Source organism: Phyllobates terribilis, unplaced genomic scaffold (genome assembly GCF_046119375.1).
Source record: "Phyllobates terribilis strain yellow unplaced genomic scaffold, ASM4611937v1 Scaffold_4__5_contigs__length_816908805, whole genome shotgun sequence".
Lineage (NCBI taxonomy): Eukaryota > Metazoa > Chordata > Amphibia > Anura > Dendrobatidae > Phyllobates > Phyllobates terribilis.
In genome coordinates, this window is record NW_027362764.1 from 4,541,106 (window position 1) to 4,568,236 (window position 27,131).

The 27,131-nt window shown below is 51.9% G+C and overlaps 1 protein-coding gene across 1 annotated transcript; it reads left to right on the top strand.

The window, feature by feature from the left end:
- Positions 1-537: 537 nt before the first annotated feature.
- PTPN23 (protein tyrosine phosphatase non-receptor type 23) lies at positions 538-20,973 on the top strand. Its single transcript, XM_073677083.1, has 25 exons — positions 538-769; positions 3,083-3,157; positions 3,261-3,388; positions 3,919-3,995; positions 4,300-4,349; positions 4,427-4,558; positions 4,696-4,776; positions 4,850-4,981; positions 5,824-5,871; positions 5,967-6,023; positions 6,145-6,203; positions 7,343-7,422; positions 7,538-7,652; positions 9,021-9,086; positions 9,469-9,614; positions 9,764-10,072; positions 10,244-10,398; positions 10,490-10,641; positions 10,867-11,046; positions 11,141-13,619; positions 13,695-13,879; positions 14,046-14,150; positions 14,890-15,028; positions 15,107-15,211; positions 18,888-20,973. Exons 1-25 carry the CDS (start codon positions 686-688, stop codon positions 19,437-19,439), a joined length of 5,691 nt encoding a protein of 1,896 aa, XP_073533184.1. The 5' UTR covers positions 538-685; the 3' UTR covers positions 19,440-20,973.
- The last annotated feature ends 6,158 nt before the right edge of the window (positions 20,974-27,131 follow it).

Consider the following 27,131-nt stretch of genomic DNA (forward strand, 5'->3'; position numbering starts at 1 on the left):
GTCTTTTCCTCTGAACCTGGGTATTGTTTTCCTCTGGGCTTGGGCGGTCTTTCTTTTAAGGTTGGGCATGTTTCATACCCTAATCCTGGCACTTTCCCTTTCAGCCATGTTGGTCTTTGACTTGAAGGGGCAATTTACTGCCCTGAACATAGTAAAGATGGGAGGGGGCACTGGAAGCCCCCTAGTGCTCTGCATTGTGTCCCCGTGGTTCTTGAATTCTGAGGACACAAAATCCCACTGATGCCGAAATATTTGTTCAGACACATGAGGTTGGAAAAGGAATGAACTCATGTTAAGCCTGCTCCCCCCTGAGTTCGCCAGAGCAAGACACCCAGAAACAGTGTTCGCGCATGCGCACTACAAATACAGTGTCTGAACAGTAACACGGGGCTTTTTGTAGTAATATGAGGTCTGGTGCCCTTTGGATCTAGGAGGGTCACAGTCCGCCCGGAGATTTTCTGTTATTTGCATAGCTCTATATTCCTGAGCCTGTGAGGTGGAGAACTATACTTCCCAGCAGGACGTGCGGCTCACGTGATCAGCAGCTGACAGCCGGGAGCGGCCGTATCACGTCACCCCGGAGGACTACACTTCCCGGCAGGCGGTGCGCGTCGTGTGACAGGGAGTTACTGATCGCGGTGTCGGCCGTGTGTCCGTGCGGGTGACGCAGCCCCGGAGCCGCAGCATGGAGGCCGTGCCCCGCATGCCCATGATATGGCTGGACCTGAAGGAGGCCGGCGAGTTCGGCTTCAACCAGGCGGTGAAACAGGTGAGGGCCGCGGAGGAGCAGCGGACAATAAGGGGAGCAGGGGCGGGGAGAAGTGGGGCCCCGGGGGGTGCGAGGGAGGGTCAGAGGGGCCCCGGGGGGTGCGAGGGAGGGTCAGAGGGGCCCCGGGGGGTGCGAGGGAGGGTCGGAAGGGCCCCGGGGGGTGCGACGGCGGATCGGAGGGGCCCCGGGGGGGTGCGAGGGGGGGTCAGAGGGGCCCCGGGGGGTGCGAGAGAGGGTCGGGTGCGAGGGAGGGTCAGAGGGGCCCCGGGGGGTGCGAGGGAGGGTCGGAAGGGCCCCGGGGGGTGCGAGGGAGGGTCAGAGGGGGTGCGAGGGGGGTCAGAGGGGGGTCAGAGGGGCCCCGGGGGGTGCGAGGGTCAGAGGGGCCCCGGGGGGTGCGAGGGAGGGTCATGATTTAGGAGGGTCATCTTGTGGGGGCAGCGGTAGACTGCGTCCTCTGGTGGGGGCGGCAGTTGTCGGGGATGTCTGGGGTCCTCTGGTTGGGGGGCGGCAGTTGTCGGGGATGTCTGGGGTCCTCTGGTTGGGGGGCGGCAGTTGTCAGGGTCCTCTGGGAGGGGGCGGCGGTTGTCGGTGATGTCTGGGGTCCTCTGGCGGGGGCAGCGGTTGTCGGTGATGTCTGGGGTCCTCTGGCGGGGGCAGCGGTTGTCGGTGATGTCTGGGGTCCTCTGGGGGGGCGGCGGTTGGGGATGTCTGGGGTCCTCTGCTGGGGCTTGGCGGTTTTTGGGGTCCTCTGGGGGGGGGGTGGCGGTTGTCGGGGATGTCTAGGGTCCTCTGGTGGGGGGCGGCAGTTGTCGGGGATGTCTGGGGTCCTCTAGTGGGGGGGTGGGGGATGTCGGGTCCTCTGGTGGGGGGGCGGCGGTTGTCAGGGTCCTCTGCGGGGGGGGGGGCAGCGGTTGTCAGGGATGTCTGGGGTCCTCTGCGGGGGGGGGCAGCGGTTGTCAGGGATGTCTGGGGTCCTCTGGTGGGGGGCGGCGGTTGTCGGGGTCCTCTGGGCGGGGGGCGGCGGTTGTCGGGGATGTCTGGGGTCCTCTGGTGGGGGGGCGGGGGATGTCGGGTCCTCTGGCGGGGGGCGGGGGATGTCGGGTCCTCTGGCGGGGGGCGGGGGATGTCGGGTCCTCTGGCGGGGGGTGGGGGATGTCGGGTCCTCTGGTGGGGGGTGGCGGTTGTCGGGGTCCTCTGGGGTGGGGGGGCAGCGGTTGTCAGGGATGTCTGGGGTCCTCTGGTGGGGGGCGGCGGTTGTCGGGGTCCTCTGGGCGGGGGGCGGCGGTTGTCGGGGATGTCTGGGGTCCTCTGGTCGGGGGGCGGGGGATGTCGGGTCCTCTGGTGGGGGGTGGCGGTTGTCGGGGGTCCTCTGGGGTGGGGGGGCAGCGGTTGTCAGGGATGTCTGGGGTCCTCTGGTGGGGGGTGGCGGTTGTCGGGGTCCTCTGGGCGGGGGGCGGCGGTTGTCGGGGATGTCTGGGGTCCTCTGGGCGGGGGGCGGCGGTTGTCGGGGATGTCTGGGGTCCTCTGGGCGGGGGGCGGCGGTTGTCGGGGGATGTCTGGGGGGGGGTTGGCGGTTGTCGGGGTCCTCTGGGGGGAGGTGTGATGCATCTCAGGTGCGGGCGCAGTATTTGCAGGATCCGGGGGCGCTGTATCCGGTGATTGCTCTGTACGCCATCTTTTTAGCGCTGCTTTCCTTTTTTTCCTCTGTTCGTATCCGCGGTTCCAGTTTTTTTTTTTTGTAAAACTACAACTCCTAGCATGCCCCGACAGCCATAGACTGGGAGTTGTAGTTCCCTGCTTTGCTGGCAGTCCACAGTTTATAGACCATCAGTCAGGAGTCAGAGCATTGTGCAGACTGGATACAATTGTAGCAAACCTTCAGCTGTATTAGGTGGATATTTCAGTCATGCAGTGTAATGAGACTGGCCCCATTCACTGGCAGCAGGCAGAGATCTTGGTGCAGATGAGGAATGTTGTTTCCTGATAGTCATGGCCGCCCCCATGGCGCTGTCTGCGGTGGAGCCTCGTCCGTCCCCGGCTGCAGAGACGCTGAATAGTAATTGCAGGAAGCTGCAGCCGCTCCCGTGATCCCATTAATATCTGCGCCCGGCTCCAGCGACCTAATGCAATCAGGTATTTAGGGCAAGTGTCTCTTAAAGGAGCGGTGCTCATCCACAAGCCAGCTGCTGCAGCAAACACTCAGCTGTGAGAAGTAATAGGACACGCAGCGTACGTGTGTTTTCATCAGAGGCCGGAGGGGCTGGCGATTTCTGTAATTTATTTACTTTTTATTTTTTCCTTTTATTTTTTTAGTTTGTTCTGAAGAATTACGGTGAAAATCCAGAAAATTATAACGAGGAGTTGAAGAAGCTGGAGCAGCTGAGACAGGTGAGGATGGGGGGAGAATGGCTGTTCATACACGGCTCGTGGACCCTCTGCAGCACCGCGCTGCCCCCTGTCTGTTGTTAATCATCTCCCCCTCTACCCGCAGAGCTCCGTGAACGTCGCCCGAGACTTTGAAGGATGCAGCGTCTTGCGCAAATACTTCGGCCAACTCCATTACCTGCAGAGTCGCATCCCCATGGGTGTCGAGCAGGAGGCTGCTGTGCCCATCATGTGGTGAGTGCCCCGCAGATCAGCTGTCATTACAGTACGAGGCCGCGTGTGTGGAGTGATTCATGGCGGGGGGCTGGAGGGAAGGGGGTCTCCATTTTATATATACGTTACACTGCAGTTTTTCCGTTTCACGATCTCTGCTCTCTGTCAGTGAACGAGAACATTGTTACTTAAATTCAGAGACCATAACCGTTTGGTTTTGATGGCGCAGCTGCAGTTTGTTGTAGTGTATCATGTTGTACAGAATGGAGAAGAGGTGTGTGTGCTGCTGATACAGTGTAACTAATCCTCAACTTTGATAAGTTGCAAGTCGGGAGTAGTTCCCATTCACTGACAGCAAATGGAGATAAGATGGCGAAGTTTTATGTACCGAAGATTAGCGTTGACAAACCCCAGGTCTGGTACATGATCCATTGCTGTGGTTGCGCCTGCTGTCCTCCTCTCGGGGGCAGCCAGAGCTGGGGGGGCTTGCGGACGGCTCCTTCAGCTCGCTGCTCTGCTGCCGACTTGTATAACGTTGCTTTCCTCCTCAGGACTGAAATTTTCTCAGGGAAGTCGGTGACGCACGCTGATATCAAGTACGAGCAGGCCTGCGTCCTGTACAATCTGGGTAAGTAGTGGAGGGGCTCCGGGACATGTTAGAGGGGCCGCAGATGTTATGTGTTAACCCCTCCCCCCACCGCATTGCTTTTACCACAAAATTTCTTAAAAGTGAATAGATGAGTTGTACAGTACAAATGCAAACAGCTCCTCAGATCTCAGCTTCCCAGACACTTAACAGGGATATGGGGGCGGTGTATGTTGCTGCCCTGCCCCGAGGGGGGGCGGTGTATGGTGCGACTCTGCCCCGAGGGCGGTGTATGGCGCTGTGATATGAGTGCTGTTCTGGGACTGAATTCCTTCTGTCTTGTCAGGGGCGTTACACTCCATGCTGGGCGCTATGGACAAGAGGGTCTCTGAAGAGGTTAGTGCTGCCTGTCGGTGATTATCGTTACTCCTCATTTGTTCCTCCTGTCAGTCATCGCTCCACCTTTCTTGCAGGGGATGAAGATCTCGTGCACTCACTTCCAGTGTGCGGCTGGAGCCTTCTCCTACCTGCGGGATCACTTCACTCATTCTTATAGCGTGGACATGAGTCATCAGATCCTGAACCTCAACATAAACCTCATGCTGGTGAGCGGGACGGGTTTATTTTTCCATTTCTGAATTATTGGACGTCCTAGAGGAGCATCAGGGGCGCGGTGGTGGGCGCACATTTGGGTGGTACCTCGGGCCCGTCCATCTTTCTTCATTGTGCCTTTCTCCCCCAGGGTCAGGCCCAGGAGTGTCTGCTGGAGAAGTCCATGCTGGATAACAGGAAGAGCTTCCTGGTGGCGCGGATCAGCGCTCAGGTTAGATGCGGGTGAGGCCTTGTGCCCGGTGCCGGGCCGGCTTCCTCCTCATCTCCGTTGTTCCTCTCGCCAGGTGGTGGATTATTACAAGGAAGCGTGCCGAGCCCTGGAGAACTCTGAGACCGCCTCACTTCTGGGCAAGATCCAGAAGGACTGGAAGAAGCTGGTGCAGATGAAGATTTACTACTTTGCAGCCATCGCCCATGTGAGTTCTGTGTGGCACCGCGGTGCCGGACACAGCCAAAATAAAAGTCCACATAAATCCTTGCATCGATCTCTCACCACGGTCAGTGAATAGAAACTGAAAACACCTCCTGACCCGATGCTTCTCACAGCTGATGGGCTGCTCCAATGTGTCAGCACAGAGTCCTCTCTCCTGTTCTGATAGTTTGTTCCAATGTATCAGCGCAGGAAAAATGTCAAGTACAGTCTAAACCCAATACAATTGTGAATTGTGACAACCCCACAGCTTTCAGTATTCGCTTAACCCCTTCCCAACATGACTTACAGGTGGGTGCTTAGACCAAGCTGAGGAGCTGAAGCTCTCCAGATGGTGCTGGATGTTTTATTTGGGTGGCACACCCCCCCCCCCCTCCCCCCCCTATTAAAGCCGCCCTTATATATACATGGCTGCCAGCTGTCCCTCCTGACTCCTCCATATTCAGGAACGCTCGGCCAAGAGTTGTTTTTTTTGTCTTACAATTTCTGCACCTCTCCTCCATCCCATTCCTCCACCAAACTTAGTAGTAATTCACAGCCATCTCTCCATTAAAAAGTATTGATGAAAGAATCAGCTCAGAATGGAAATGGATAATGTGGGGGTGCGATCGTCCAATTGTGAAAGGGTTAAGGCAGGATTTTTGCCTCCAGATGTGAACATTTATAGCCGACAGCGATCATGGTTCTTCAGGATTAGGAAAACATGGCTGCTTTACCTTAAAACAGCGCCACTGCTGTACCACAGGTTGTATGTGGTATTGCAGCTCAGCCCCTACATTGATTACATGTGATATATATTGTAATGACATTGTTCTTGTCTCTTCACAGCTGCACATGGGGAAACAGGCGGAAGAACAGCAGAAGTACGGCGAGCAGGTAGGTGCAGACGTGTACATACTGTAACTGTCCGGGGAAGGTCTGACCCGCGGTCGTCTGTATGTCGGCTCTCACCGCGGCTTCCATCTTTGCAGGTCGCCTATTTACAGAGCGCTCTAGACAAACTTAATGAGGCGATCAAGCAGTCGAAGGTAAGATTCGCTCACCTCGTGGATGGCACCTCATCTGGACGCTGCACAGTATCTCCTCTAGAAGTGTCTTCCAGACATCATGGTGGTCCTTTTTTTTTTTTTTTTTTTTTTTTTCTTCCAGGGTCAACCGTCCACGGTGCAGGAAGCCCTGCGCTTCACTATGGATGTGATTGGTGGCAAGTAAGTGACAAAAAGGAAAAACAGCCATATTTTTTTTTATCTGTATAACATTCAGATTTATTTACTGCCATCCTGACATGAGACGTATAGACATCACTCGGGTGCAGGCGTTCGGAGCGGGCTGTGGAGCTGATCTGACCTCGCCGGACAGGTGGCTGCTGCGTTATACAGCTGACATCCCCCCCTATCAGCAGTGATCAGGTGTTACCTACTGATGTTTGTCCTCTCATTTTCTGCTGTCAGTCTGTGAGAGCAGCATTAAAGTGGCGTGATTGCTGGACACTGTAGCTCTGATGCCCATAGTGCGGCTGGGGACAGTAGGCAATCAAGTCCCTGAGGGGGAGAAAAAAATAAATTAATAGAAACATAAAACATTATCCCTACACCCTGACGGCGCCGCAGAGAGGATCTGCTCTCCGGAACAGAATCTGGCGGATCTCTCGGAACGCCGGCAGTGCCGGGCCGCTGACAGGGTGATGGCTAAAGATTTATTAGTTAATATTATCCGAAAGTCCTATCTGTGAAATAATATTAACCAACGCCGTAAAGTGAGACAGTTCCCACAGCCAACCAAAAAAAGAACAAAAAGAGATCAGAATGTCGTCTGCGCCTCAATAATCGTATCGACTAAATCGCCAGCTCGCCACACAAAATAAGATAAAAATGAAAAAAAGTTATGAGTTTCAGAAAAATATATTCTATTCCGAAGTTTGGTGTCACTGTAATCGCACTGATGGGGAGAATCGTGGCACACGTTGGTGCAATTCCTTTTTTATTTTCTACACAATTTCATTGTGATTTGGATTTATTTTTTTTTTAGATTTTCAGTACACTGCATAGTAAAATGAACGATGGCATAGAAGACTACAGCTTATCCTGCAAAAAAGCAACAAAAAAGGAGGTCTCATATGTCAATGTAGAGGGGGAAATAAAAAAAAAAAAAAAAAAAAAAAAAAATTATGGCTTCAAGAGAAATAGGAGAGAAAAATGACCTGGAACCAGAAAAACTAAAATTGGCCGTGATGGCTTTCCTAGTTCTCCTATTTTGTTTACCATTTTCATTACCTTTCTCTTACTGTCAGTGCTGTGCTCTTTGGCATTAGTATTGTGCTCAAATTAATTGGAATTTTGTTTTATAGATTTAATTCTTCTAAAAAGGACAATGATTTCATCTACCACGAGTCTGTGCCAGCGCTGGACACCCTGCAGGCTGTGAAAGGTGAGCGACCCCCTGCCCTGTGCACACGGACACTCATGTAATGGCGGATGTATGACTGACGGCCGTCAGAGGGATCCATATATTGCTTTAATCATTTTTCCTCTTTGCTCCTTAGGGGCCCCATTAGTGAAGGCGCTTCCAGTTAATCCCACAGATCCTGCCGTCACCGGACCTGATATTTTTTCTAAGCTGGTACCAATGGCGGCACACGAGGCTTCATCTCTCTACAGGTAAGATGTCCATTGGTGTCCTAGGATGCAGCAGAAAGTATGAAGCCGACTGAGGAGCTGATCCTGCCACCTACTGGGCAGATGACGACTGTTACACAGCCAACATCTGTCTAAAATTGCTGCATCCAGAGCTGAACTCTGACTGCTGCAGCTTAACCATTTAAATGCTTCTCAATCTCTGACAGCGACATTTAAATAACGCCAATATTGTGACCTGAGAGCCATAGACTTGCTGAAGGCCTGAGTAACTGCTATGTTTATCTATGTAGCTCAGCTAAAAAGCTGATTTTACTATATCCTGCAATACTGCGTGATTACTGTATATAGTAAATTATTTATATATATATGTATATGCAATTTTTTATTTTTGTCAGTGTTTAAACAAAATAAGAATTATATTAGGGTTTATATCACCCCCCCCCCATTACAAAGAAAAATTACAAAATAAATTTCTTATCTTTGCATCCAAAAAAGGAAAATCTTTCAAAATTGACAATTATTTCGGTTCACACTTCCTCTAAAAAATGCAATAAAAAAAGTTGTGTACCCCAAAATGGTATCAATAAAGTCAGCGAAGGGTGAACAAATGGAAAAGGTGCGGGTCTCAGAAAATGTTGGCACAAACTTTATTTTTTATCACTAAAATAATTGTGGATTTGCAGAACATTTACCCCTGGTAGTATCAGGGATTATTTCACAATTAACTCGTAATGGTCAGATGACTAACTTATGGTTTACCTGTTGCATTGTCCTGACCGACCCCCACTTGGAAAAAGCCTTTAGAGATTGGGGTTTGTTTTATATTACAGTTAAAGGGGCTTATTGTAATTTCCTTACATTCTGCGTCTCAAGTGGAGATACCGCCTCAGGAATATACCACTGATTTTCACTTTTATACAGAGCATCATTTTCTGACTTCTCGTACGTCAGGGCATCGTCCACGCTCGCTCTGCTCCTCCGTCGCGCTCTGCAGACTGTCGCAGCTCCGGCCACTCCATTGCTCCTGCACCATATTCCTCCATCCAATCAGCAGATGGCGCCAATAGGTGAACAGAGGAGGCTAAAAAAGGACCGGAGAGGTCTCTGCCGTAGGCGGATGATCAGATGACCCTTTAAATTGATTTAACTACTCGTCCAAGTTGTCCCCAATGCGCCCAGCGATACGAAACATTCAGCACTTTATAATCCACGATTCTGTATATTTTCTGCTGATCCATCCGACACCGATTCCTGTGTGTATTGCGCTGCTGCATATACTGGTGCTTTAAAAGCAGCAGGTACTGATCACTTAAATGACCGTGTTTGCTACTTATCCTGATGTGTCATAATTTATTATATCTTAACCTAGGATCATTTTTATTTCTCCAGTGAGGAAAAGGCAAAACTTCTACGTGAAATCATGTCCAAAATAGATGCAAAGAATGAAGTTCTCGAGTAAGTTCACATTCTAGTCATATTACTAATTCCAAGTTACATCCTGTATTATACTCCACCAGCTGAACCATGAATGCTGCTCTGAAGTCACTGTATGCCTTCATTACATTACTGATCCTGAGTTACATCCTGTATTATACTCCAGAGCTGCACTCACTATTCTGCAGTTTTACCTGCTTGTTCAGTGTCTGCACAGAGCTTTCTTTCATAGGAAGTGTCACTTTATACTGATCTGCCTCCCTGATCGGCTCTTAGAGGGGTGTTTGTTCACAAACTTACTGACAGTTTCCAGTAAAAACCAACAGAGCAGTAAATTGTGGGTTTAAGCCCAGGACAGCACCATTTATCCTCGTCGGTGATGTACAGCTCTTGTATGTTGCAGTCAGTTCACAGACTCCCTGCAGCTGGATCCGGACACCGTAGACAATCTGGACATGTACAGCCACATCCCACCGTCACTGATGGAGAAATGTGCAGCGCTGAGCGTGCGGCCGGATACAGTCAGGAGCCTGGTGCAGTCCATGCAGGGTGAGTGTGATTTGGCTTTGGGGCGAGATCTGCTGCTCCCTGCACCTCCTTTACATGAACGCTGCTCCAGTCGCTGCTGACCTCTGTGAGCTCCTGCTGTCACTCTGTCATGGCCTCCTGTCAGTCATCCCGCACTTGTCCTGTTCCAGCGCTCTCCGGAGTTTTCACCGATGTGGAGGCGTCTCTTAAAGACATTAAGGATATTCTGGATCAAGAAGAAAAAGAGGAGAAAAAACTGCAAGATGAGTTGGGGAAGTCAAATGTACCTCCGACCTCCTCACCGGCGATGGCCGAAGTGAGCAAAGAGTGGACAAAGTATATGGAGGTGCACGAGAAGGCAAGCTTCACCAACACCGAGCTGCACAAAGCCATGAATCTGCATATCGGCAACCTGCGGCTCCTGAGCGGACCCCTAGATCAGCTGCAGCAAGCGCTGCCAGCGCCAACACTGACTGAGGGTGAGCACAGATTTCTCTTATCCTGTATTATACTCCAGAGCTGCACTCACTATTCTGCTGGTGCAGTCACTGTGTACATACATTACATTACTGATCCTGAGTTACATCCTGTATTATACTCCAGAGCTGCACTCACTATTCTGCTGCTGCTCACGCTTTTCTTTCTTACAGATGACAAGTCTGTGCTGCAGAACCTGAAGAGGATCCTGGGGAAGGTGCAGGAAATGAAGGAGCAGCGTCTCTCTCTGGAGCAGCAGCTTCGGGACACGATACAGAAGGACGACATCACCACCTCCCTGGTCACCACTGACCGTTCCGAGATGAAGGTGAGGATGGCAGAATTCATCCTGAGCCTCCTTGTTCATGAGCATCTCTATTGTTGTATGATCACTGATCCGGGCGTTGTTTTTCTCCCAGAAACTCTTTGCTGAGCAGCTGAAGAAGTACGACCAGCTGAAGGTTTACATCGACCAGAACCTGTCCGCCCAGGAGAACATCCTGAAGGCGCTGACCGAGGGCAACGTTAAATACGCGCCAATCAGGAAGGTGCTCGCGGAGTCTGAGCAGAAGTAAGCCCCTCTCGTGCCACCGGCAGTGTAAAACATGGAGGGTTAAATTCTGGTTGTCGTGTGTCCAGGTAGAGAAATCTAAATGTAAGCCTCTATGCTTTACAGTGCAGGCTGCATCCAGTAAGAAGTTAAGCACTGCAAAATAGAAACAAGGTTTTATTTATTTATTTTTATTTCCTTTTATTCATAACTCCCTTTCTTATATCTTTGCTGCTTACATTATAGGTGGAACCACACTGTGCAGACCCTGATATCTTCCTACGAGGCCTATGAGGACCTAATGAAGAAGTGCCAGGAGGGCAAAGACTTCTACGCAGACTTGGAAAGTAAAGTGGGCAAGCTCCTAGAGAAAGCGCGGACGGCGTGCGAGGCCTCCCAGGCCAGCCGGCTGCAGATCCTGGAGAGGTAAGCGCTCACATCTTGTGCCACACGCTGCCGGCATGATGTGATGACTGCCCCTGGATGTGCCCTGAATATTCCTGTGCCATCTGTGTAATAGGGAAATGAAGAAGAAGCCCCCTCCTCGACCAACAGCCCCCAAGCCGGCACTGGAGAAGAAGGTGTCTGAAGTGGACCTCGAGAAGATCCCCGCTGCTGATCTGGCGGACCTGCAGCACTTCTCCTCTCTCTTTATGTCTGATCTCCCGGAGGAGCTGAAGAGTTTACCCCCGGATGCCCTGCTGGCACATTTCGATCGCTTGTCTGCAGAAGTCCTAGGGACATTTCCCATGGATCCAGCAGCTGCTTATAGTGGAATAAGAATGCCCGCTGCGGGTAGTTACGGAGCGGGGAGAACGGCGACTGCACCGCTGCCAGACCCACACGCCGTGCCTTTCAACCAGGCTCCATTTAATGCCATGCCTGGGCAAATGCCACCAGTGGCTGCGGGTGCTGTTCCCGGTCGGACATTCCCTTCGGTCTCTTACAGCGGCCTTCCTGCAGTCAGCTCCGGCACAGCCGTCCCGCCACAGTTGATGCATCCATCTGTCAGTCGGGTACCGTCCTCTTCTCCATCACAGAATCCTAATGTGTATTCAGCAGGCGGACAGAGAGTGCAACCCAATCCGGCATCTGCCCCACTGGCGCCAGGCTACATGAGTGCCGCTATGCCACCACAGAGAACGTCACCACAGCACCTGCCCATGTCTACTCCAGGCCGGCCTCCTTTAACTCAGTTTAAGCCAAATTCTGTTGGTTTTGGCACAGGACAGGCGTCATCTGCATCAATTGTATCTGGCCCGCTGAACCCAAACGCCCAAAATCCGTTATCGGCAAGTACCATGTGCCCTCCAGGTACACAGGGCATCCGCCCGGCCACCACCACAGTGGACAGTATTCAAGGGCCCATCTCCAGCTATGCTGCACCCAGGATGCCAGCTGTGCCACAAGTTAGCAGCCAGCCCCAGCTTGGCTATACTCCGGCCCCAGGGCATCCAGCCATGGGTCTGAGTCACCCCTTCCCATATTCTCAAGGTGGGCTTCCAAATTATATTCAGCCACCTACACATTTACCCCAGGGCCACCCCAACCAAATGTTCCATATCCAAGGGCAGCCCCAGCCTAGAATGGAGGCGTCAGGCCAGCCTTCTCCTGGACAGCTGCCATATACAACCCCGGTACCACATCAGTTCACCCCCCAAATGAGAGCCCCGTACCACCCACAGCAGCCGGGTGTTTATCCACAGGGACAGCCAGCGCGTATGCCTCTAGTCAACCCAGTGCTGCCTCCGCAGCAATATCAGCAGTTTGCTGTGCAGCCGCCGCATCTCCCCTTGCAGCAGCCGCCGCCGCATCTCCCCTTGCAGCAGCCTCTGCCACATCCCGCTGTGCAGCCACTTCCTCACCTAATGCCACAGCGGTATCCACTTCCACACCAGGATAACTCAGCGCAGCAGCCCCATCCTACGTTTCCTGGCATTTTGCCCAGAGCACCCCCTCAGCCTGTTCACACTGTAACACTACCCATGAGTCAGCCGCCATCCTCTCAGATTCTCCCCCATCCTGCGGTTCCAGGAATGCCAAGCGTACCTGCGGGCTCTGCCTCCCAGGTGCCATCAGCCATGCCTTATGGCCCCCCTGCCAGACACCCCATTCCTCCTTCCAGTAGCATGAATTCGATGCCCCCCGGGCCTCAGATGCCATTGGGTGCCCCTCCTGCTCCGGCCCTTGCTCACCATGTGCAGCCTCCGGGCAGCCCGGCACTTGGCCAGCTTCCAGGTGGCTCCATCGTCTCGGCAGCTCCGGTCATTCCTTCTCCAGCACCTTCTCCACAGCCGTCCCTGGTTGTGAAGCCTCCAGCAGCATCTACCTCCTCCGCCGCCATGCCTCAGAGGCCCCCGCCTTCACTGACGCCAGGAACGACTCCCCTAAACCAAGCATCTACCGACCCGGCCTTTCACCGGCAGAGCTCCACCACGGACGACCTCCTGTCATCTAGTCCCGAGAGCCAACATGGCGGCTCCAAAACATCAGTGGGGCAACCGCTCCTACAGCCCACCAAGGCGGACTCTAAAGATGGCCTCAAACCTAAGGGTATCCAACTCATCGAGAACGATCCGTACGAGAAGCCGGAGCACGTCATGCGGCTCTTGTCCGAGCTCGATCGTTTCAGACTCGTGGTGGCAGCTCTCGACAAGCCGGCGCCTGGTGCCGCCACCCAGCTGGATGCCATGTGGAAGGAGTTCCAAGACGCCCAAGAGAAAGAAGCCAGGAACCTGTCCATTGCCATCGCCCGCTGTTATACCATGAAGAACCGGCACCAGGACATCATGCCCTATGACAAGAACCGCATCGTCTTACAGTCCGGGAAGGACGACTACATCAATGCCAGTAAGATTGAAGACCTGTCTCCATACTGTCCGACCATCATTGCCACCCAGGCCCCACTGCTGGGCACTGCCTCCGATTTCTGGCTGATGATTTACGAGCAGAAGGTGTCGCTGATTGTCATGCTGGTGTCCGACCTGGAGATCGAGAAGGTGAGTGCCCGGGCGTCCGGTGATGGTATTTGTGCTTGTCTGGGTTTGTCTTATCGTCTTGTATTATCCCTTCAGCAAAAAGTATTGCGATATTTCCCTACGGAGCGCGGGCAGCCGGTGCTACACGGGCACATCACACTGACCCTGACCAGCCACAAGGTTGCCGACACACACGTCGAGCGGGTGATGTCGCTGCAGTTCAAGGACCAAAGCCTGAAACGCTCCATCATCCATCTGCAGTTTACATCCTGGCCTGAGCTGTAAGTGTAGAGACTACAACTCCCATCATACAGCCTGACACTGTGCTAGTACGGAGCCGGGACAGATGCACGGACGCATTACTGCAGCGCTGGGGGACGTTGGGCTTGTTTGCTCACATGTCTCTGCAGAGGAGCTGCATACATCACGGTGATTCATTTATTGCAGGGGTCTTCCTGACAGTAAAGGGAACTTGCTGCGGTTCATCCAGGACGTCCATAGTCACTACTTGCACCAGCGCCCGCTGCACATGCCCATCGTCGTGCACTGCAGGTGAGTAGCATGGATCCCGCTGAGGGGGGTGATCCGCTGGGATCCTGACCTCTCCCATAGTGATCTGCCGCACGGTGTCCTCCTCCACAGGGGAGGGGCTCAGTCCAGGGGGTCTATAACCTTTTCCCACCGCAGACCATTTTTATTTTTGCGCTTTCATTTTTTTTTCCTCCCCCTTCTTCCAAGAGCCGGAACTCTGAAAACTATTTTTGCAGACGAGTTGTAGTTTGAAAGACGCCATTAATTTTAATGTTCAGTGCATCAAAAAAAACCAAGGGGGATTCGATTAAAACAATAAAACTTTGCGATTCTCTCATTATGTCTGGAGTTTTGTTTTTTACAGTGCTGATTGTGCGGTAAATGACCTGGGAGCCGTCTGCCAGTCAGACTTGTATATGTCACCACCGTCCTGCCCCGGTCCAGGGAGCAATTTCTTATGCGTAGAGTTATCTTTACCAATGTCCATTTGGGGCACATACGGCCTTTCGGTTGCTCTTTGTTGGATTTTTTTTAGGGAGCGACCGACAAAAAAATGCAATTCTGTGGTGTTCACCATATGGGGGGACGGAGTTGGGGAGATCACTCCCTGGGGGCCACTAGGGGCCGGTGATTGAGAGCAGAATTGTGACGTCCTATGTTGGGAAAGGGTTAACTTCTGTGGATCGCGGCTCAGAGGTGGGGGGGGCTGGTATCTATGTGCTGAGGTTTTGCGGATTTAACCCTCTGTGATCTGCTGCAGTTCCGGCGTGGGCAGGACGGGCGCCTTCTGTCTGCTTTATGCTGCTGTGCAGGAGGTGGAGGCCGGCAATGGGATCCCGGAGCTGGCGGAGCTGGTGAAGAAGATGAGGCAGCAGAGGAAGCACATGCTGCATGAGAAGGTAGGAGCCCGCGCAGCCAGTGTCCTTGTGTATAGAGCTGCGGTGTCGTCCCTCTGTAACTCGCCTCTGTTCATGCAGATCCATCTGAAGTTCTGCTACGAGGCGGTCCTGAAGCACGCCGAGCAGCTTCTACAGAGACACGGCTTTTACACCAGCAAGCCCCAGCCCAGCGCCTCACAAAAGGTGCGACGTCCACAGGGCAGGAAGTGTTACTCTCCATCCACGTGGGATCAGACGTTCGTCTACGGTCTCATAAAATGCTCTGTGCATGCTTTATTATTACTATATAGCACCATTTATTCCCCGGTGCTGTACATGAGAAGGGGTCACATCCCAAGTACAGATATCACTTACAGTAAAGAACTAACAATGATAGACGGGTACAGAGGGAGGAGGACCCTGCCCCTGGGGGCTTACATTCTACAGATACATTGTATATTATTATTATTTATATAACGCCATTGATTCCATGGTGCTGTACATGAGAAGGGGTTACATACCAGATACAGATATCACTTACAGTAAACAAACTAACAATGATAGACGGGTACAGAAGGAGGAGGACCCTGCCCCTGGGGGCTTACATTCTACAGATACATTGTATATTATTATTATTTATATAGCGCCATTGATTCCATGGTGCTGTACATGAGAAGGGGTTACATACCAGATACAGATATCACTTACAGTAAAGAACTAACAATGATAGACGGGTACAGAGGGAGGAGGACCCGGCCCCTGCGGGCTTACATTCTACAGATACATTGTATATTATTATTATTTATATAGCGCCATTGATTCCATGGTGCTGTACATGAGAAGGGGTTACATACCAGATACAGATATCACTTACAGTAAAGAACTAACAATGATAGACGGGTACAGAGGGAGGAGGACCCTGCCCCTGGGGGCTTACATTCTACAGATACATTGTATATTATTATTATTTATATAGCGCCATTGATTCCATGGTGCTGTACATGAGAAGGGGTTACATACCAGATACAGATATCACTTACAGTAAAGAACTAACAATGATAGACTGATACAGAGGGAGGAGGACCCTGCCCCTGGGGGCTTACATTCTACAAGATGGTGGGGAAGGAGACAGTAGGTTGGGGGCTGCAGTAGCTCCGGTGTTGAGGCAGAGGGGTCATGGCAGGCTGTAAGCTTGTTTGAAGAGATGGGTTTTTAGGTTCTGTCTGAAGGATCCGGATGTGGTGGATAATCGGACGTGTTGAGGCACAGAATTCCATAGGACGGGGGATATTCAGGAGAAATCTTGGAGGCGATTGGGTGAGGAACGAATAAGTGTGGAGGAGAGAAGGAGGTCTGGGGAGGACCGGAGGTTACGTAAGGGAATGTATCGGGAGATTAGTTCAGAGATATACGGAGTAGACGGGTTATGGACGGCTTTGTAGGTCAGTGTTAGTTTGAACTGGATACGCTGGGGGAATGGGAGCCAATGAAGGGATTTGCAAAGGGGCTTAGCAGAGGAGTAGCGAGACGAGAGATGGACCAGTCGCGCAGCAGAGTTGAGGACAGACTGGAGGGGTGCGAGAGTGTTAGCAGGGAGGCCACAGAGGAGGAGGTTGCAGTAGTCGAGGCGGTAGATGATGAGGGCATGCACAAGCAGTTTAGTAGATTGAGGAAAGGACGGATTCTGGAAATGTTTTTCAGCTGGAGGCGACAGGAGGTGGCGAGAGCTTGGATGTGGGGTTTGAAGCACAGGCAGAGTATAGGGTTACTCCGAGGCAGCGGACTTCTGGGACAGGGGAAAGAGTAATGTCCTTTATCGTGATAGAAAGATCAGGTGGGAAGGATATGCGAGATGGGGGAAAGATGATGAGTTCAGTTTTGTCCACATTGAGCTTGAGGAAGAGAGGAGAAGCAGGAGGATATGGCTGATAGACGCTGGGATTCTGGACAGCAGAGAGGTGACGTCTGGGCCACAGAGGTAGATCTGGGTGTCATCAGTGTACAGATGGTACTGAAAGCCATGGGACTTTATGAGCTGTCCCAGGACAAGGGTATAGATTGAGAAGAGTAGGGGTCCTAGGACAGAGCCTTGAGGGACTCCAACAGAGAGGGGACAGGGTGAGGAGGTGGTGTGGGAGTGGGAGACGCTAAATGTGCGGTTAGAAAGGTATAAGGAGATCTAGGATAGGGCAAGGTCTGTGATACCGAGGGAAGAGAGGATCTGTAGTAGGAGGCAGTGGTCAACTGTATCGAAGGCAGAGGACAGGTCAAGAAGTAGGAGTATAGAGAATTGTCTGTTAGCTTTGGCTGTAAGCCATTGGTGATTTTGGTAAGGGCAGTTTCGGTGGAATGTTGGGGGCAGAAGCCAGATTGTCAGTTATCAAAGGGAGAGTTAGATGAGAGTTGGGAGGAAAGTTCAGCGTCAACGTGTTACTCAAGGAGTTTGGAGGCGAATGGGAGCAGCGATATGGGGCGATAGCTGGACAAGGGGGTTGGGTCGAGGGATGGCTTCTTGAGTATAGGTGTAATTGTGGCATGTTTGAAAGCGGAGGGGGAAGGTGCCAGAAGTTAGTGATAGGTTGGAGAGATGGGTTAGGGATGGGATGAGTGTGGGGGTGAGGTTGGGGAGCAGGTGGGATGGGGTCAAGTGCACAAGTGGTGAGGAGAGATTTGGAGAAGAGGCGAGTACGCTCTCCTTCAGGGATGTTGGAGAAGGAGGTTATGGGGGAGGGCATTGGTCTGGCATACATAGGGGTTGTGGTGGTCGGACAGTAAAGACTTGTCTTGTTTGGTCGTTCTTGTTTTTGAAGTGTGTGGCAAAGTCCTCAGCAGAGATGAGGGAGGTCAGAGAAGGGCGTTAAGTGTTGAATAACAGTTTGGGTTGTAGGATAAGGAAGATACAAGAGTTGGGAAGTCGGCCTGTTAGCAGAGGTGAGGGCTGATGTGAATGCAAGCGTTGCTTGTTTGAATGCAGTGAAGTCATCTTGTGAATGTGTTCTCTTCCAACGCCGCTCTGCAACCCCGGACACTTGACGAAGCTTTTTTAGTGAGGTTGGTGTGCCAGGGTTGTCTGTTGATTCGTTGCACTCTGCCGTGCAATAGCTGATGCATAAGTGCTGTTGTAGAAGGCAGTGGTGCTGTCTGTGTCGTGAAGATATGGAAGACAGCGGTAGAATAGAGTCCGTGTGTATGTGAGGGTCTAGATGTGCGAGGTTTCTGCGGGGGTGTGCTAGCTGCCGGACATGGGTGACAGGTGAGGAGGACAGGGGTAGAGGGGAGGTTGTGACGTTAGATAGGGAGTAGAGTCGGGTGAAGATCAGGTCTAGTGTGTGTCCGTCTGTGTGGGTGGCTGAGGAGGACCACTGAGTAAGCCCAAAGGATGAAGTAAGCTACAGGAGTTTGGAGGCTGCTGACTGGTGGGTGTCAGTGAGGATGTTGAAGTCACCGATGATGATGGTGACAATGTCAGCAGAGAGTAAGTGAAGAAGCCAGGTGGAGAATTGGTCAGTAAAGGCAGTTGGTATATGACGGCGACTTGGAGGTTGGAGGGAGAGTAGATGCGGAGAGTGTAGACGGGGAGGGTAGAGGTGGGATTGGGTTAACACTGCAGCTCTGCTCCACCGAGTCCCAGCTGTGATTAATGACCCCAGGTTTAGTTTTCTGGGAGTTTGTGGTGCTCAAAAGTTCGAGTTGTTTCTAGAGTTCAGGCTGCTGCTTTGTCCATGTCCCATGCTTTACACTGCAGTTCTGCTCCATGGAGCTATGATTAATGACTCCAGCTTAGCTGTATTGTGTCGTGACTATTTTGCTAGGATGCAGCAGGATAGAGCCCGCCGGACCGGTCACACTCCCGTCACATCTTCTTTTTTTGCATTCCCAGGTCTACAGTCTGCAGGACCCCCAGGACATTGTACTTGGAGGGGATATGCCCATCAGCTCCATCCAAGCAACCATCGCAAAGCTGAGCATTAAACCCTGCTCCGGCAGCCCCGAGGGCACCAACCATTACCAGCCGCCTCTGCTGACGGACCCGGAGCTGCCGCCACATGACATTGTACAGACTGTGTTTCCCCCGAGCTCCTCACATCCAGATCTTACAGCTTCACTAGTCCCCGAGCCACAGACGCCTCCGAACCCGACCACCAGCAATGGAGCCGGCGAAGCCCCTGCAGAAGCTGCCAACAGTCATGACCCAGCGCCAAGTCCCGAGCCCTCTGCTGCCTGCCCCGCACCCTCCTCCTCATCGCTCACCCTGCTGGCATCTCTGACCCCCGAGACCTTCAGTCTGGACGGCTCTCAGCGTGGGAAGCAGAAGATGAACAAGCAGAGCTTCCTCCAGCCCCAGAATGGCAGCGGCCTGGCTCGGGGCGGCAAATCCCAAGACGATCCCCTCAATATGCTGGACCCGCTGTGGACTCTGAATAAAACCTAAGATTTATTATCAGGAGATCCAATCTGACTTATCCAGCGACGGGTCTGACCGCTCCGAGAACAGCTGCCATCCTGGGAACATGACCGGACTGTGAGAGACCCCCAATATTGCCCTGTAGATTCCTCCACTCCCTAGACCCCGATACTCACATCTACAGCCTTAATGTGACACTAAAGGAGTCCGTCATCACTACAAAGAACCGGACCCCATACTGTAAACTGGACGACGCCACAGTGCCCCCCCATGATCTTAGACATTGTCTTATGTCTGTTCATGTCTTGATTTCCGGACCCTCTCCCTGGACTCACAGGAGATGATGACTATGGTGGGCAACATGGAGCCTCTGCTGAAGCTGGCGCTCTTATAACTGGATCAGAGTTGGAGCGGGCTGTATACTGGGGGAGCGGGCCACCATGTATAGACTTGTGGAAATATCCACCTTGCGGCCCGTGCACGTGACTTCATGTGTAACCACTGAAGTCCGGGAAGGGACCGCTGCAATCAGATCTATGGCCGTCCCCCCAGGGGGTCCCAACGGTTTGTGCAGCATCACATGTTGGTATATTGCATTATCGATGCTGCGGCTTTCTCCTGGAGCGCAATATCTGCAGCCATTAACGAGGGTGAGGGGGGGAATGACCGCATGTGGCCCAGTACCGCCTGGCGATGCTGGTGATGGATCCTGGCCTTTGCTGGATCCACCATTACAAGGAGTGTAAACTGATCGTCCCCCATGTGTCCGGTGACGACCCTCCCGCCGTAGATCGGTCGCACAGGTCGGTTTTTCGCTAACGTCACGGTGTCCGCTTATCTTCGCCTTCGGCCGGTCTTCTCATTCGGTCTCAAAAAGTTCTTTCTAACTTTGTCTCAATGCTTCACTAATTTCACTATCTCTGCTTGCTGTCAGTGAGTGTACATCCAGCAGCTGGAAGCCTCGCACAGCTGAGGGTCTGTCACAATGGATGTGCGGTCGGGGTCTGTGCTGCTGTAGGTCGTTCACTGACAGCAGCCGAGATGGCGAGAAGCCGGATCACCGGACGTCTGAGGACGGAGCAGAACTTTCCATTGTACGCTGCTGACGGCGACACTGATTAACCCCGTCCTCGCTGCCAGAGATTGCTTGGCTGTGCATGCTCGGCCTGGCAGATCGCCCCCTGGTGTTACATTCCTATGATCCGGGCTTTTTCCAAGTCGTGGTCTCTGGGATCCGGCCTCGTCCAGCTTTTTGTCTGCAGTTGCACATTTCCGCGTCCTGCGAGCGTCATATACGTGCAGTCCGGTGTATACAGTAGCGTTGTCAACCAATACTTAAAGGGGCAGCGCTGCTTTTAAAAACAGATTTTGTGATGAATTCGGCTACAAATCCCAGAATCTGAAAATCACACGATCGATGACTTATCGGTTCAGCGCCTAAAACTCTGTGAATATCTTAATGTGTAATCTCCAATGTGTATTTTATATCCGTATGATTGGCCGATGTACAGTATGAATAATCCTATTTTAAATTATGAAATAAATGCTGAAAAAAGGAAAATGTTGTATGTTATATCATACATTAATGTTCCCTGAGAAGACATCATGTGGTTTAATACATAGGAACCATCTCCACAATATGCAATAAATGCTGCAGTTCACAGGCCTGCAGTGCACAGCTTCACCAGCAGGTGTCACTGGAGGTAACTAATTAATAAATACAGGTGTGCACGGCCTCACCAGCAGGTGTCACTAGAGGGAACTAATTAATAAATAAAGGTGTGCACGGCCTCACCAGCAGGTGTCACTGGAGGTAACTAATAAATACAGGTGTCCACGGCCTCACCAGCAGGTGTCACTAGAGGTAACTAATAAATACAGGTGCGCACGGCCTCACCAGCAGGTGTCACTGGAGGTAACTAATAAATACAGGTGTGCACGGCCTCACCAGCAGGTGTCACTAGAGGGAACTAATAAATACAGGTGTGCAAGGCCTCACCAGCAGGTGTCACCGGAGGGAACTAATACAGGTGTGCAAGGCCTCACCAGCAGGTGTCACTAGAGGGAACTAATAAATACAGGTGTGCAAGGCCTCACCAGCAGGTGTCACCGGAGGGAACTAATAAATACAGGTGTGCAAGGCCTCACCAGCAGGTGTCACCGGAGGGAACTAATAAATACAGGTGTGCAAGGCCTCACCAGCAGGTGTCACTGGAGGTAACTAATAAATACAGGTGTGCACGGCCTCACCAGCAGGTGTCACCGGAGGGAACTAATAAATACAGGTGTGCAAGGCCTCACCAGCAGGTGTCACCGGAGGGAACTAATAAATACAGGTGTGCAAGGCCTCACCAGCAGGTGTCACCGGAGGGAACTAATAAATACAGGTGTGCACGGCCTCACCAGCAGGTGTCACCGGAGGGAACTAATAAATACAGGTGTGCACGGCCTCACCAGCAGGTGTCACTAAAGGTAGCTAATAAATACAGGTGTGCACGGCCTCACCAGCAGGAGTCACTAGAGGGAACTAATAAATACAGGTGTGCACTACTTCACCAGCAGGTGTCACTAGAGGGAACTAATAAATACAGGTGTGCACGGCCTCACCAGCAGGTGTCACTAGAGGGAACTAATAAATACAGGTGTGCACGGCCTCACCAGCAGGTGTCACTAGAGGGAACTAATAAATACAGGTGTGCACTGCTTCACCAGCAGGTGTCACTAGAGGGAACTAATAAATACAGGTGTGCAAGGCCTCACCAGCAGGAGTCACTAGAGGTAACTAATAAATACAGGTGTGCACTGCTTCACCAGCAGGTGTCACTAGAGGTAACTAATAAATACAGGTGTGCACGGCTTCACCAGCAGGTGTCACTAGAGGTAACAAATACAGGTGTGCACGGCTTCACCAGCAGGTGTCACTAGAGGTAACTAATAAATACAGGTGTGCACTGCTTCACCAGCAGGTGTCACTAGAGGGAACTAATAAATACAGATGTGCACGGCCTCACCAGCAGGTGTCACTAGAGGGAACTAATAAATACAGGTGTGCAAGGCCTCACCAGCAGGTGTCACTAGGAGTAACTAATAAATACAGGTGTTCACGGCCTCACCAGCAGGTGTCACTAGAGGGAACTAATAAATACAGGTGTGCAAGGCCTCACCAGCAGGTGTCACTAGGAGTAACTAATAAATACAGGTGTTCACGGCCTCACCAGCAGGTGTCACTAGAGGTAACTAATAAATACAGGTGTGCACGGCCTCACCAGCAGGTGTCACCGGAGGGAACTAATAAATACAGGTGTGCGAGGCCTCACCAGCAGGTGTCACCGGAGGGAACTAATAAATACAGGTGTGCACGGCCTCACCAGCAGGTGTCACCGGAGGGAACTAATAAATACAGGTGTGCACGGCCTCACCAGCAGGTGTCACTGGAGGGAACTAATAAATACAGGTGTGCACGGCCTCACCAGCAGGAGTCACTAGAGGGAACTAATAAATACAGGTGTGCACTGCTTCACCAGCAGGTGTCACTAGAGGGAACTAATAAATACAGGTGTGTACGGCTTCAGCAGGTGTCACTAGAGGGAACTAATAAATACAGGTGTGTGCACGGCCTCACCAGCAGGTGTCACTAGAGGGAACTAATAAATACAGGTGTGTACGGCTTCACCAGCAGGTGTCAATAGAGGGAACTATTAAATACAGGTGTGCACGGCCTCACCAGCAGGTGTCACCAGAGGGAACTAATAAATACAGGTGTGCACGGCCTCACCAGCAGGTGTCACTAGAGGGAACTAATAAATACAGGTGTGCACGGCCTCACCAGCAGGTGTCACTACAGGTAACTAATAAATAGAGGTGCGCACGGCCTCACCAGCAGGAGTCACTAGAGGGAACTAAAAAATACAGGTGTGCACGGCCTCACCAGCAGGTGTCACTGGAGGGAACTAATAAATACAGGTGTGCACGGCCTCACCAGCAGGAGTCACTAGAGGTAACTAATAAATACAGGTGTGCACGGCCTCACCAGCAGGTGTCACTGGAGGGAACTAATAAATACAGGTGTGCACGGCCTCACCAGCAGGTGTCACCAGAGGGAACTAATAAATACAGGTGTGCACGGCCTCACCAGCAGGTGTCACTAGAGGGAACTAATAAATACAGGTGTGCACGGCCTCACCAGCAGGTGTCACCGGAGGGAACTAATAAATAAAGGTGTGCACTGCTTCACCAGCAGCAGTCACTAGAGGGAACGAATTAATAAATACAGGTGTGCACTGCTTCACCAGCAGGTGTCACTAGAGGGAACTAATAAATACAGGTGTGCACGGCCTCACCAGCAGGTGTCACCGGAGGGAACTAATAAATACAGGTGTGCACGGCCTCACCAGCAGGTGTCACCGGAGGGAACTAATAAATACAGGTGTGCGCGGCCTCACCAGCAGGTGTCACCGGAGGGAACTAATAAATACAGGTGTGCACTGCTTCACCAGCAGGTGTCACCGGAGGGAACTAATAAATACAGGTGTGCACGGCCTCACCAGCAGGTGTCACTAAAGGTAGCTAATAAATACAGGTGTGCACGGCCTCACCAGCAGGAGTCACTAGAGGGAACTAATAAATACAGGTGTGCACGGCCTCACCAGCAGGTGTCACTGGAGGGAACTAATAAATACAGGTGTGCACTGCTTCACCAGCAGGTGTCACTAGAGGGAACTAATAAATACAGGTGTGCACGGCCTCACCAGCAGGTGTCACTAGACGGAACTAATAAATACAGGTGTGCACGGCCTCACCAGCAGGTGTCACTAGAGGGAACTAATAAATACAGGTGTGCACTGCTTCACCAGCAGGTGTCACCGGAGGGAACTAATAAATACAGGTGTGCACGGCCTCACCAGCAGGTGTCACTAAAGGTAGCTAATAAATACAGGTGTGCACGGCCTCACCAGCAGGAGTCACTAGAGGGAACTAATAAATACAGGTGTGCACGGCCTTACCAGCAGGTGTCACTGGAGGGAACTAATAAATACAGGTGTGCACTGCTTCACCAGCAGGTGTCACTAGAGGGAACTAATAAATACAGGTGTGCACGGCCTCACCAGCAGGTGTCACTAGAGGGAACTAATAAATACAGGTGTGCACAGCCTCACCAGCAGGTGTCACTAGAGGGAACTAATAAATACAGGTGTGCACTGCTTCACCAGCAGGTGTCACTAGAGGGAACTAATAAATACAGGTGTGCAAGGCCTCACCAGCAGGAGTCACTAGAGGTAACTAATAAATACAGGTGTGCACTGCTTCACCAGCAGGTGTCAATAGAGGGAACTAATAAATACAGGTGCGCACGGCCTCACCAGCAGGTGTCACTAGAGGTAACTAATAAATACAGATGTGCACGGCCTCACCAGCAGGTGTCACTAGAGGGAACTAATAAATACAGGTGTGCACGGCCTCACCAGCAGGTGTCACCGGAGGGAACTAATAAATACAGATGTGCACGGCCTCACCAGCAGGTGTCACTAGAGGGAACTAATAAATACAGATGTGCACGGCCTCACCAGCAGGTGTCACTAGAGGGAACTAATAAATACAGGTGTGCACGGCCTCACCAGCAGGTGTCACCGGAGGGAACTAATAAATACAGGTGTGCAAGGCCTCACCAGCAGGTGTCACTAGGAGTAACTAATAAATACAGGTGTTCACGGCCTCACCAGCAGGTGTCACTAGAGGGAACTAATAAATACAGGTGTGCAAGGCCTCACCAGCAGGTGTCGCTGGAGGTAACTAATTAATAAATACAGGTGTGCACTGCTTCACCAGCAGGTGTCACTAGAGGTAAGTAATAAATACAGGTGTGCACTGCTTCACCAGCAGGTGTCACTAGAGGTAACTAATAAATACAGGTGTGCACGGCCTCACCAGCAGGTGTCACTAGAGGTAACTAATATATACAGGTGTGCACGGCCTCACCAGCAGGTGTCACCGGAGGGAACTAATAAATACAGGTGTGCACGGCCTCACCAGCAGGTGTCACCGGAGGGAACTAATAAATACAGGTGTGCGCGGCCTCACCAGCAGGTGTCACCGGAGGGAACTAATAAATACAAGTGTGCACGGCCTCACCAGCAGGTGTCACCGGAGGGAACTAATAAATACAGGTGTGCACGGCCTCACCAGCAGGTGTCACTGGAGGTAACTAATAAATACAGGTGTGCACGGCCTCACCAGCAGGAGTCACTAGAGGGAACTAATAAATACAGGTGTGCACTGCTTCACCAGCAGGTGTCACTAGAGGGAACTAATAAATACAGGTGTGTACGGCTTCACCAGCAGGTGTCACTAGAGGGAACTAATAAATACAGGTGTGTGCACGGCCTCACCAGCAGGTGTCCCTAGAGGGAACTAATAAATACAGGTGTGCACGGCCTCACCAGCAGGTGTCACTAGAGGGAACTAATAAATACAGGTGTGCACGGCCTCACCAGCAGGTGTCACTACAGGTAACTAATAAATAGAGGTGCGCACGGCCTCACCAGCAGGTGTCACCAGAGGGAACTAATAAATACAGGTGTGCACGGCCTCACCAGCAGGTGTCACCGGAGGGAACTAATAAATACCGGTGTGCACTGCTTCACCAGCAGGAGTCACTAGAGGGAACGAATTAATAAATACAGGTGTGTACTGCTTCACCAGCAGGTGTCACTAGAGGGAACTAATAAATACAGGTGTGCAAGGCCTCACCAGCAGGTGTCGCTGGAGGTAACTAATTAATAAATACAGGTGTGCACTGCTTCACCAGCAGGTGTCACTGGAGGGAACTAATAAATACAGGTGTGCACGGCCTCACCAGCAGGAGTCACTAGAGGTAACTAATAAATACAGGTGTGCACGGCCTCACCAGCAGGTGTCACCGGAGGGAACTAATAAATACAGGTGTGCACGGCCTCACCAGCAGGTGTCACCGGAGGGAACTAATAAATACAGGTGTGCACGGCCTCACCAGCAGGTGTCACTGGAGGGAACTAATAAATACAGGTGTGCACGGCCTCACCAGCAGGAGTCACTAGAGGGAACTAATAAATACAGGTGTGCACTGCTTCACCAGCAGGTGTCACTAGAGGGAACTAATAAATACAGGTGTGTACGGCTTCAGCAGGTGTCACTAGAGGGAACTAATAAATACAGGTGTGTGCACGGCCTCACCAGCAGGTGTCACTAGAGGGAACTAATAAATACAGGTGTGTACGGCTTCACCAGCAGGTGTCAATAGAGGGAACTATTAAATACAGGTGTGCACGGCCTCACCAGCAGGTGTCACCAGAGGGAACTAATAAATACAGGTGTGCACGGCCTCACCAGCAGGTGTCACTAGAGGGAACTAATAAATACAGGTGTGCACGGCCTCACCAGCAGGTGTCACTACAGGTAACTAATAAATAGAGGTGCGCACGGCCTCACCAGCAGGAGTCACTAGAGGGAACTAAAAAATACAGGTGTGCACGGCCTCACCAGCAGGTGTCACTGGAGGGAACTAATAAATACAGGTGTGCACGGCCTCACCAGCAGGAGTCACTAGAGGTAACTAATAAATACAGGTGTGCACGGCCTCACCAGCAGGTGTCACTGGAGGGAACTAATAAATACAGGTGTGCACGGCCTCACCAGCAGGTGTCACCAGAGGGAACTAATAAATACAGGTGTGCACGGCCTCAC

Bases quoted from the DNA above. Each gene is read 5' to 3' on its own strand.
- PTPN23 (XM_073677083.1), top strand. From the start codon at position 686: ATGGAGGCCGTGCCCCGCATGCCCATGATATGGCTGGACCTGAAGGAG. The intron at 4,777-4,849 runs GTTAGATGCGGG...TCCTCTCGCCAG, and splicing joins TGGCGCGGATCAGCGCTCAG to GTGGTGGATTATTACAAGGA. The intron at 6,204-7,342 runs GTAAGTGACAAA...TTTGTTTTATAG, and splicing joins ATGGATGTGATTGGTGGCAA to ATTTAATTCTTCTAAAAAGG.